Source organism: Carassius auratus, chromosome 7 (genome assembly GCF_003368295.1).
Source record: "Carassius auratus strain Wakin chromosome 7, ASM336829v1, whole genome shotgun sequence".
Taxonomy (NCBI): domain Eukaryota; kingdom Metazoa; phylum Chordata; class Actinopteri; order Cypriniformes; family Cyprinidae; genus Carassius; species Carassius auratus.
In genome coordinates, this window is record NC_039249.1 from 17,192,263 (window position 1) to 17,204,321 (window position 12,059).

Genomic DNA, 12,059 nt, shown 5'->3' on the forward strand with positions numbered 1-12,059 from the left:
CCTAACAATTTATCTCTTTTTATTCAATGGAAGAATGTCAGTCATATGGGATTGGAACAACATGATTTTAACATAAATTGTCATGACTTACTGCAGATGTGTGCCAAACAGCAGCTGCCTTCAGCACGAGTGGCGATCAATGTCTGATCCTCACGACACACAGGAATGTCCAAGACACACTGATCAGGATCACACTCTAACAAAAACAAACAATAAACATAAATGAATTTGAATGCATGCACAAGTATACAAACTCACAGACACAAGCTTAGACACAAAATATGTCCAAACTCACCACATAAGTATTCTGGGCAGCAGGAGTCCTGCCTATGATATGACACCAACTTCTCCCCGTATTTACAATCCATAGGAGCCGCCTTACACATGCTCTGGTTACAAACTGTCACAAAATGATTTAAGGAATAGTTCACTTCAGAAATGAACATTTTGTCATCATTTTCTCACCCTTATGTCATTCCAAACCTGTATAAGTTTCTCATGTTAAACACTAAATATATAATAATTATAATAATAATAATTATAATTTTTTAATAATAAAGACTTTTGAAGAACCAAACAGATGTTGGACCCCACTGACTTCCATAGAAGGGAAAGAAAAGTGAAAGTGTAGTGACATTCAGCCATGTATGGTGACCCATACTTAGAATTCGTGCTCTGCATAACCCATCCAAAGTGCACACACACAGCATTGAACACACACACACCGTGAACACACACCCAGAGCAGTGGGCATCATTTATGCTGCAGGGCCGGGTAGCAGTTGGGGGTTTGATGCCTTGCTCAAGGGCACCTAAGTCATGGTATTGAGTGTGGACAGAGCACTGGACATTCACTCCCCCCACCTACAATTCCTGCCAGACTGTGACTCAAACTTACAACCATTGGATTATGAGTCCAAATCGCTAACCATTAGACCACGAATTCCCCAAGACTTCTGAAATACTATGGAAGTCAATCGGGACCATTAACCGTTTGATTACCAGTATTCTGTTAAATTCCTTCTTTTATGTTCAACAGTTGAAAGAAACTTATACAGGTTTGGAACAACATAAGGGTGACTACGTTTTCATTTTTTAATGAACTATCCCTTTAAGTATCTAAAATTATTAAGTAATGGTAAAATAGTACATTTAATACATTAATATATGAGTTACAGTTATATGCATTAGCCAATACAATGTCAAATAGCGTTGGGCAGTATCACAATTTTCATTTTAGATGTAGTCAACCCCAGAATGTTTTCAGAGAAAATCTACTGACATAAACACAAAAAAATTAAAGCGACATCGTCTTATTTTAACTTGATGGATGTAAACAGTTTATTTTTACATATGCCTACTCACTCTGCCTTCAGTAAATATGTTTGAAATGATTGTGTAACAAACCACAGGCTTTCTGAGGGCAGCAGCTGCTGTCATCTGCCAGGTTGACTGTAATCTCTCCTGTACGCATGCAGACTGGCTGAGGGATGTTACTGCAGTTATACTCCACTGGCACTATGCTGTCGTTTTCACACTTGTACATGCAGCAGCCATCCAGTGAGGCTTTCCAAACCTCCCCAAGAGCACGTGGGGTTCCAAAACTATCAGTACATGCTGCAATATCAACATATCGTAACTTGAGTAAATTAATAACAAGGGCTAAAGCCTTTAAAAAGAGAGAGAAACAGACAAGGAGCATACCACACTTGCTGGGTGGAATGCATAGGGCTGAATAGGGCCGGTGTAATAGAGTTCCCTCTGGACACACACAGCCCTCTGAAAGGCCTGTGCATTGCTCTGGGACAAACTCAAACTCTTGGTTTGGGCAAGATGGAGCAGTGCAGGCAGGCAGACATGCTTGGTACCGCAGATTTTCTGGGCACATGAATGCTACACAGGAAAACATTAGAGAACATACCAATGAATGGCATTTAACACCATATACATCTGTGGAAATCATTGTCACTTAAAGCTGTGTTGATATGCCTTGCTAACTACATACGGCAGAAATCAGAGCTCCTCCATTCCATGCAGATGTTGAATTTGTGGCAGGAAGCAGCATAAGCAGCCAAAGCAACACACGGATTATTCACATACTCCACATCTCTGACCCACATCTCACAGAACATTGCTGGAGGGACCTGCAGTGCAAAAAAGCATTCAGGAAATGTAGTCAATAGTCACAGGTGTGTTTTGCAGGTTTGGTATTGTTGGCATGTGCATGTTGTGTGCCGTACGTAAGGATGGCAGATGGTGAAGGTACGGTTGCTCAGCATGCTAATGCACTGGGAGCAGTTGCCTGTGGTGCAGTTGGCCTCCCTCCGTCTGCTGTGACTGACGTAGCTGGTGGTGTTGGGAATCTGCCAGCTATCGATAAACACGGCCGGATCCTCTTGCTCAGGCACAACTGTACCATTAGACAGAGTCAGATCATTCAGAGGATTACCATCACAACTACCTGGACAAGGCGACAAAGAGAAAGATGAGAGCGGTGGAGAGTGAGGAACACGAAGAAAGTGGATGGCATTAAAATACAACATGATCATTTTTCCCGTATGTATAATCTGTGGTTATTGGTTTCGTACCACACAAGCCCATTGTGAGGAGTCTGTTGTTGTAGCTGTCCATCTCAATCACCATCATGCCTGTAGTGTGGAACCACTGGATCTTCAGACCAGCTGGACTTCGGATTAGATACATGTTTCCTGTGTCCAGAATCTCAAAACCAAATTTCTTAAAACGTGGCTTTGCATACCTGGAGTTCACATATAGCTAAAAAAAAAAAACAATCCATTGTATATTTTGAACCTCTTTCAATCATATATTTATGATTGAAAGATTGATTACATATATATTTTATATAAGATTTATTTAAACCACTTTTTATAATCTATTACCACTACAAAAATGTTATTTCAAACGATGGATACTCACACGTCTCTCCAGACGATTGATGAGCACTTCGTTGGATTTGTGAGTAATGTTTAAAGCAGCCAGACACAAATTGGTAAAGTTCCACACAAGCTGGAAGCAAATAGAATGATATTATCACTTTGAATTTTATTTTTATTACACATAAAGAGCACTAGAGTTGTGAGGAGCTATCCTGAAGGTTAGTTGAAACAGTTGTGCATATCTCACAGTGTCATCTGCTCCAGAACACTCTTGTACAAGGATGCTGACAGTCTCATTGGGAAGCTGAGCCACCACATATAAAGCAGCTTTATAAATTGCAACACTTTTCCCATCAAATGTGATCAGATTAAGATCAGGAAACACTGAACAACGACCTACATGCCAAAAGAAATATATACATTGTAATAAACATTCAGTAATTCAACAAATGACAAAATAGAAAAGATCATAGTAATGTATATCATGCAGGTGTTACTCACATGGACAGTCCCATCGTGGACAACACTTATCACCATTGACCAGTATAGCAAAGCCAAGCAGACCACAGTTTGGAGGTGTAGGATCATATGGGCAGCTCTGGGACTTATTGAAGAGGAGCAACTGGCCACTGACACAAATAAGCTTTGTACATTCATCCACAACCTCTGAATATGGAGACTACAGACACATTGACATCATATTATTTAGTTTAGCATGTAATCGCTGATTTTGGTTATCCAAATATATGTAAACATTTGTTCATACCACCACATAATTAAAGACAGCTAATTCTATATAAAAGTATTTTCTAATTGACTTACAGTGCATGCTCTGCTTGGCTCGAGAGCAGTAGTTTTTGAAACTGCATGCATCTGGCTCGTCATCCAGTGCTCTGTTTCTATCATGTAGGGCAGGCTGGTCATCACAGATGAACTCAGTGTTGTTTGGGCAGTGTCTGGAGCAGGTGGCATAGCGGTGACTGTGGTACGTTCATCCACCAGAGGGTGCTCAGTAGATGCACTTGCAGTGGTTACAGGACTACTCTCAGCAACAGTAGAGGAAGTAGGCGGATGTGTGGAAATGGTAGTCTGGGTAAAAACTGATGCCACACTAGGCACTGGGGTTGTTCCAATTGATGAAAGCAGTGTTGTTGTCAGACCAGTTTCAGTGGTGTACTCTGTAAATCCAAAGGTGTATTCAGAGATGTCAGGAATGTGTGTTGGAAGTGTGCTAGAAGTAGCAACAGGCATACTAGAAGAAGTTCTGTCTATGGAAACAGTGGTCACTTTATCTGTAGAAGTGGTTGCAGGTGTTCTCAATGTTGTTGCATTCCTAGTTGGAGGTGAGATGCTGGTTGTGGCCACAACTCGTGGAGTTTCTCGTAGTGTCGTAGCCCCAGCCACCTGTGAGGTCAGGACTGGTGTGACACGGGTTGTGAATTCTGGAGACATTGTGGAAGGAAAGGTGCTGGAGGACTCATGGACCAGTGCTGATGTCTGGGTTGTCGCAGTGGTTGACAGCGCAGCTCTATCTGTGTCAAGAGAAACCCTAGTTGTCTCAGTGACAGAATGAATGCTCAAAGGTCTAGCTGTGGACGTTTGAGTGGTAGAAATAATCTCTTCCTCAGCTGCAGTAGACGTTAGCAGAGGTGTCTCAGAAGTGATCATTGTTTCTGTGGTTTTTGTTGGAGCTTGAGTTACTGATGTTGCCATTGTAAGTATGGATGGTGAAGCTGGAGAAATCTCAGGCATTGCAGATGTGGTGGTTGTAGTTGTCAAAGAATAAGGAGGATGAACTGGTGATGTGCTGACTTTGTCTGAAAAGAGAGCAGTGGTGGAAACTAAACCCCAGTGAGACTCCGTAGGGCCCAGTGTAGTAGAAGCAGAGGCATCTCTAGAAGTTGTCTTGTCAGTAGGTGACACAGGTGATGTAAGCAGTGTTGATGTTTCTTCTGTAGGTGCTGAGGTGAATGGGATGCTGGTGTAGGTGGTAAGTGGTGTCTCTGCTATCCTGGCACTGGTTTGGGTTGTTTCTGGTGATGGAGTTGATGTGGTTTGGATTACTCTCCAGTCCGTCTGTAATGTTATATCAGTTGTTGGAACATCAGGATAAGGATATATAACAGATGTTGGTTGATAGGTTATTTTTGCTGTGGTCTCTGTTGGCACAAATGCAGGAGCTTGAGAGGACACTGTGGTGATGAAGGCTGCTGGAGCGGCTGTGGGCACAGACACTGTTGTTTTTGAAGTTTCGGGTTGCTCTGAGGTTGATGTTGAAGGAATAAAAGGTGTAATTTGAGTGGAAGTTGGTGTTGGAAAAGCAGAACTTGTGGTTTTTACTGCAATGTGAGTGGTTGAAGTGTCAATATCTGTAGAGGAAGTGGAAGTGGTAGTGATGTCCAAAGTCCCATGTGTTTCAGAGGTGCTCTCTGGGGTCTTCACTGTGCGTAAAGATGTTGGAAAGGACATTTTTTCTGTGGCGATAGAGGTACTGGACTCTAATATAGATGTTGTAGTTGATGGTGAGGTGGACTTTGTTGTGCTGATGATTTCAGCAGGAAACTGTGTACTGCCACTAGAAGTCACAGAGGGTGTTGTGGTCTTTTGAGTAGATATAAAGGCCTCTGTGATTCTGGGGGTCTCGGTACTAGAGGTGAGGGGAGATGACACTTTGACTGTTGGGGAAGTGGCATCTGTGGAGCTTATGCTGGCTGAGACTGGAAGCATAGGCATGGTCGGCTCTTTACTTGAGGTAGATGACAGAACGGGACTAAAAGTCGACAGTGAGGGGATAGCTGTGGTACGTGTGAGAAGTGTCAAAGACTCTGTTGGCTTGCTTGTTGTAGAGGTCTCTGAGAGAGTTTCTGAGAGAGACACTGGGCTAGTGTGCACTGTGGTGGAAGAAGTGGAACTGTGGGTGATGCTTGGTGCTTTAGTGGTTCTCTCAGTGGAAGCCAGTGGGCTTGGGGAGAAAGAAGTGGATGTTGTTAATGTGGTAATGGTTTCCACCACTCCAGGTCTGATAGGAGAAGATGTAAGCTTGGCAGAGCTTGGCATGTGTGCTGTAGGTGTGAAAGCAGTGGTACTAGACCCTGACACTGTTGAAGAAGTGAATGATATAGAAACTGCTGGACCACTCAAGGTGGAATACTCTGAGGAAGATGTTGATGATATTGCAGTACTGGGTGAAGTGAATGGGGGAGCAACAGCAGGCTTAATGCCTAAACACAAATACAGCATTTATTAGATACTGCACAAAATATCTAATCTTAACTGATATAGCGAATTGTGTTACTTTAAGCTAGATAAACTGGAGCTTGGATTTACTATGGCAATAAAAAGACAAAAAACTAAATAATTGCTCCATTTACAAATGGTGGTAAGAAATATTTTTTCTCAAAGACTGTTAGCATAAAAGCAATAAAAAATGTACCCCCCCCCCCAAAAAAAAGACGGTTTGCATTAGTGCTGGTTAAAATAGAATTTACGAAACTGTATCTGAAAGGTAACATAAGCTGCCTTAGTCAAATAATATGAAAATAATTGTGGAAGTAAATCCCAACCTATCATTTACCCCATTCAAATGAAAAATGTCAGTGATTTTATTTTACACTAGCGGTGTACAAACACAAATAGTAGCTTACAGTCCTCCATAAAGACACATCTGTGAGTGACCTCGTCTAGAACCATGTGACTTGGACACTGAGGCAGGCATCCCTCAACCCTACAGAAAGGTGCATGTCAGCCATGTCACTTTACACAATTTAAATTCTTGTAAATATTGGCAGAAAACAAATGTGTGGGGGTCTGCTCTTACTTCAGGATACTTGCACAGCTCAGACCTGATGGGTCACTGCATGTCCTGAAGCACGGACTCACACATGATTCATACTGCCACTGACATCGAGGACCCATTGGATAGTGGGGTATGCCCCCTGTAGTAAAAAAAAAAAAAAAAGATTTGAAAAAAGCAAATCATAATATTTCTGTGTGATTATAAGCAAGGTTGTGCGCATATGTAGCCACATGCTGACCTGTCAGTTTGAAAAGAGTAGCTCGGCGGTACCGATCGGAGTGACTGTATTTCATGAGTTGGAGTCTGGACAACATGAAATGCAGAAAAAACCCTGGCTTTGCCAGAGACTCTAGCGAATCAAAACTTGATATCCAAGTGTCTCTGTGAAGAACAAATGTAGCTGCATCCCAAAATGCTTCAGCTTCTTCCCACTTCTGCAGTCTCAGCTGGCCACTGCGCTCTGCTTTTAAGAAGTAGTTGGGTCTGTCTGCCGCCTCAAATGACACCAGAGATGTGTCTGCAGCATTAACAACATACCCATTGAGAAAAGCAACATATACAGTATATATATAAAATAATATAATGCATCTAAAGATTTTTGCTTCAAAATGTTTAGATTTGGTCTGAAATGTGTATGTTTTAGTATTTACTGTATATTTACAAAAGTGACTATCATTTTTATTCTGATTGTGTGCTTTTGTCTGTCTGACTGACCATGTGGTCTGGCTTTGCTGATGCCTGGTGTCATCATGAACAATGTCAGGATCTCATCAGTACTCGTCAATTCTCTTTTTGGGAACACCAGTCCACTTGTCTTATTGGCTGCCAACAGTGTTCCTCTCTCTCTGTAGGTCAATAGCTTCAGTGGGCCTTTCCCTAAAGCTATGCAGACGTGCATTTCCACACACACACAACTGTCAAAATGAAAAACTTCTCAAATACAAATATTATTATCATCAAAACTACGGATGTACCTTTGTTGTAGTATTCACAGTCATAAGCTGTAAGAGGAAGAAGATAGAGTAACTCATCATACAGTACCATAAAAACCATCATGTTATGAAAAACTGTAATGTAGATCACCCAGTTCCTTCTTCCTCTAGACTTTCATTATCTTTTATAAGAATGTTCATTTATCGTTGTATACCCAGTTATTGATTATTATTGATTAGTGTCACTCACGGCAGACAGAAGGGGAGCGCCAATCGATGGTGACGCCCTTTTGGCAGCAGCGGTGAGCATATGCTGCAACACTGGTGCAGAAACACTCACAGTCTCCTCCACGGTTGCAGCCACAGGTGTCCACCAGGCAGTTCATATAGAACCATGTGACATCTACCTACAGAGCATCAAACACCTTTAAACACAGAAACACTCTCCCACTCACATGTACATTCTGACTCGGTGTGAATACTGTTATCTGTGATCAGCTTACCACAGGGTGGCAGACTTGGAACACTTCACTGAGCAAAATCCCACACTGTCTTTTTGCAAAGGGCTCTCGAAGAGGATTCAGATTGCAGGGGTGCCTTATATCAGCACTGTTCACACACTAATGGGACATTCATACACAAAAAGACACTTTCAGTGTAAAGCGTTTGATTAAAGTGTTTGATTTGTAGCTACTGCCACATTTTAGACATTCTGAAGGGCAAAAATAAAATGTTTAGCCATCTAGCAAGGAAAATTAGATAAAATTGTGCATGCACTACTGGTAAAAAATGTAGGAATAATTTCGATTTTCTAATGTTTTTGAAAAATCACTCACCGAGGCTTTAAAAAGTAAAAGTACAATATAAAACAACTAATTTCTATTTGAAGCCATCAAAGGAATAATTTACATTTTAAAATATATTAAAATAGAAAAGGTATTTAGAATTGTAGTAATTAGGCTGGGATTTAAATATTAATTTCACAATATTACTGTATTTAAATTACATTATTATTTTGATCAAATAAATGCAACCTGGGTAAGCATAAAATACTTTTTTCAAAAACTTAAAAAGTCCTAACTATTCCAAACATTTGACTGGTAGTGTGTGTGTGTTTATCTGTGTGACATGCCTCTGCCGCTGTCCAGCTGTTGCCAAACTCCTGTGGTGTTGATGAGTCAATGTTCTCTGGTGTTCTCATCTCATTCGCTGTCTTCTGATCAAAGTTCCCACAAAGACCGGTTAGCTTGCCCTAAAGTAGCCAAAAACACACAAATACACACCTGTAATCAAAACTGATCTGCAAATGACCGATTCGCAAAACTACTAAAGTTTACACTTACTGCAGAGTCAAGAATCAGTTACATCTTCTTTGTGTGTGTATGTTGTTGTTTTTTTGTTTTTTTTACCTGCCAGCGTGGCCCAGCTTGTATATGTACAGTGGTTTTTCTGTCCCACAGCACTGTAAGGTCTTCTCCAAGCAGATGCACAATGGTATAGTATCCTGCTTGCCAGATATATACTTTCTGCCTGTCGATCACACTTGATGGGTTCTGGATGTGAAATAAATCCGCAGAATATAATCAACGGTTGTTAGAGTACCTCAGTGGTTTCACACCAAACCAGTGTTTCGAGTAACAGAAGACTGCAGATGCAACACCCTCACCACTATGATGCATTATGACAAACAGTATGATGCAACAAAATACAGGTGCTGGTCATATAATTAGAATATCATCAAAAAGTTGATTTCACTAATTCCATTCAAAAAGTGAAACTTGTATATCATATTCATTTCATTACACACAGACTGATATATTTCAAATGTTTATTTCTTTAATTTTGATGATTATAACTGACAACTAAGGAAAATCCCAAATTCAGTATCTCAGAAAACTAGAATATTACTTAAGACCAATACAAAGAAAGGATTTTTAGAAATCTTGGCCAACTAAAAAGTATGAAAATGAAAAGTATGAGCATGTACAGCACTCAATACTTAGTTGGGCCTCTTTTTGCCTGAATTACTGTAGCAATGCGGCGTGGCATGGAGTCGATCAGTCCGTGGCACTGCTCAGGTGTTATGAGAGCCCAGGTTGCTCTGATAGTGGCCTTCAGCTCTTCTGCATTATTGGGTCTGGCATTTAACATCTTACTCTTCACAATACCCCATAGATTTTCTATTGGGTTAAGGTCAGGCGAGTTTGCTGGCCAATTAAGAAAACTAAAACTTCCTGGTATATGGCTGCGTTGACCTTGGACCTTAGAAAACACAGTGGACCAACACCATCAGATGACATGGCACCCCAAACCATCACTGACTGTGGAAACTTTACACTGGACCTCAAGCAATGTGGATTGTGCCTCTCCTCTCTTCCTCTGGGACCCTGATTTCCAAAGGAAATGCAAAATTTACTTTCATCAGAGAACATAACTTTGGACCACTTAGCAGCAGTCCAGTCCTTTTTGAAGCGAGGCGCTTCTGACGCTGTCTGTTGTTCAAGAGTGGCTTGACACAAGGAATGCGACAACTGAAACCCATGTCTTGCATACGTCTGTACGTAGTGGTTCTTGAAGCTGCAGTCCACTCTTTGTCAATCTACCCCACATTTTTGAATGGGTTTTGTTTCACAGTCCTCTCCAGCGGCGGTTATCCCTATTGCTTGTACACTTTTTTCTACCACATCTTTTTCTTCCCTTCGCCTCTCTATTAATGTGCTCAGACACAGAGCTCTTTGAACAGCTAGCCTCTTTTGCAATTACCTTTTGTGTCCTGCCCTCCTTGTGCAAGGTGTCAATGGTCAACTTTTAGACAACTGTCAAGTCAGCAGTCTTCCCCATGATTGTGTAGCCTACAGAACTAGACTGAGAGACCATTTAAAGGCTTTGCAGGTGTTTTGAGTTAATTAGCTGATTAGAGTGGCACCAGGTGTCTTCAATATTGAACCTTTTCACAATATTCAAATTCTCTGAAATACTGAATTTGGGATTTTCCTTAGTTGTCAGTTATAACCATCAAAATTAAAATAAATAAACATTTGAAATATATCAATCTGTGTGTAATGAATGAATATAATATACAAGTTTCAAAGTTTCACTTTTTGAATGGAATTAGTGAAATAAACTTTTTGATGATATTCTAATTATATGATCAGCACCTGTAGATATTCTGCCGAAGTATATTAACTCCCACCCAAGGATTTACAGGAATGAGCAGAATATGGTTGGGACACATTAAATGTATTCGGTGACAGCTGTAGGCATTTTTTTTATTTAAATTCAGGCATAATTACACTATTTTATGGTGCTAAACAGAAAGAGAAAAGCTCACTCACAGGTTTGCCGGTGTCATCATCAAACACGATGAAGGAGTGTCCAAAGGAGATGAGGAGAGATTTCCTGCAGATCACACCACTCTCAAAGCAGTCAACATTCTCTGAGGTCACAGTCATCATTTCATCTAATGAGCTCTAACACACAGGAGCACACATTAGCAGGCAACAACAATACAGGTTTAAAAGAATATGAGATATGGGAATATCTGGATCTGTTGCTAAAAGTTCACCTTGACCAAGTACACCTTGCATGCACCAATATAATCAAACAGGAAGCCATCAAATGTTCGGTAGTGTCGATCTCCATAAGCCGTGCACATTGAAGGACATGGGCGGAACTCACACTGAAACGTGCCGTGCTGACACACACTGCAAAATAATAACATTCAGACCTGAGATAGTTTCACTGCACATTTTCTCTCTTCCCTTTTCGCTAGAGAGATGCTAAGTTAATAGGTTTGGGCAGATTTTCAGTGACATTTTATGTCTCTACCGATTTGCTACAATAATACCTGTAAAACATTGGAAAATCACATTGTTATGCATATGTTTCCTCATATTCATAACCTAAAACAATGAAGTACCAAACTTCAAGTGACAACATATTCTTATTTTATATAATATTTCTAGTAGTATTTAAAGATGGAATATAGAAAACTGACTATTCACATAGAAATGAATGCACAGAATGTGAGTTATTGTAATCTCACCATTGATGGCAGGGGGACGAGACTCTGTCACCTGGATAATATTCTTTCCCTTTCCACAAACACGGACATGCATGTGGCTCGAAACATTCATCACCATGCTTCAGGAGCCTGAAATACACACATGCACAGTGCATCATGCCTGTGAACATACTGTACTAAAACAGCACACAGGATGCATGTGTGAGTTTGTTTGTGCATGCAAGTATGCCATGCAAGAATAATGCAAGAGATTCTGCCTGAGACAAGAATATTTGGATGGGTGGTGTGATGAAAGAAAAATCAGACTGGTGACATGAGAAAAGCAGCCTATTCTCATTCTCACAGATCCAAAGAGCTTCTCTCTCTCTGATAAAGATCTTGTAATATTGCAGTGAATCATTTCCATTGGCC

The 12,059-nt window shown here is 40.7% G+C and overlaps 1 protein-coding gene across 1 annotated transcript in view; it reads right to left on the reverse strand.

Moving 5' to 3' along the window:
- LOC113106118 (otogelin-like) overlaps positions 1-12,059 on the reverse strand; it is a 46,416-nt gene that overhangs the window by 6,174 nt on the left and 28,183 nt on the right. The window contains exons 24-46 of the mRNA XM_026267721.1: positions 11,670-11,777; positions 11,190-11,328; positions 10,960-11,094; positions 9,034-9,177; positions 8,757-8,876; positions 8,128-8,244; positions 7,875-8,031; positions 7,667-7,693; positions 7,407-7,574; positions 6,931-7,209; positions 6,714-6,831; positions 6,541-6,620; positions 3,719-6,117; positions 3,398-3,575; positions 3,144-3,292; positions 2,937-3,026; positions 2,588-2,774; positions 2,240-2,460; positions 2,005-2,143; positions 1,704-1,892; positions 1,407-1,616; positions 296-400; positions 92-196 (exon numbers count right to left, since the gene is read on the reverse strand). Coding sequence (XP_026123506.1) covers positions 92-196; positions 296-400; positions 1,407-1,616; positions 1,704-1,892; positions 2,005-2,143; positions 2,240-2,460; positions 2,588-2,774; positions 2,937-3,026; positions 3,144-3,292; positions 3,398-3,575; positions 3,719-6,117; positions 6,541-6,620; positions 6,714-6,831; positions 6,931-7,209; positions 7,407-7,574; positions 7,667-7,693; positions 7,875-8,031; positions 8,128-8,244; positions 8,757-8,876; positions 9,034-9,177; positions 10,960-11,094; positions 11,190-11,328; positions 11,670-11,777 — 5,564 coding nt within the window. The remainder of the gene's footprint in view (positions 1-91; positions 197-295; positions 401-1,406; positions 1,617-1,703; positions 1,893-2,004; positions 2,144-2,239; positions 2,461-2,587; positions 2,775-2,936; positions 3,027-3,143; positions 3,293-3,397; positions 3,576-3,718; positions 6,118-6,540; positions 6,621-6,713; positions 6,832-6,930; positions 7,210-7,406; positions 7,575-7,666; positions 7,694-7,874; positions 8,032-8,127; positions 8,245-8,756; positions 8,877-9,033; positions 9,178-10,959; positions 11,095-11,189; positions 11,329-11,669; positions 11,778-12,059) is intronic.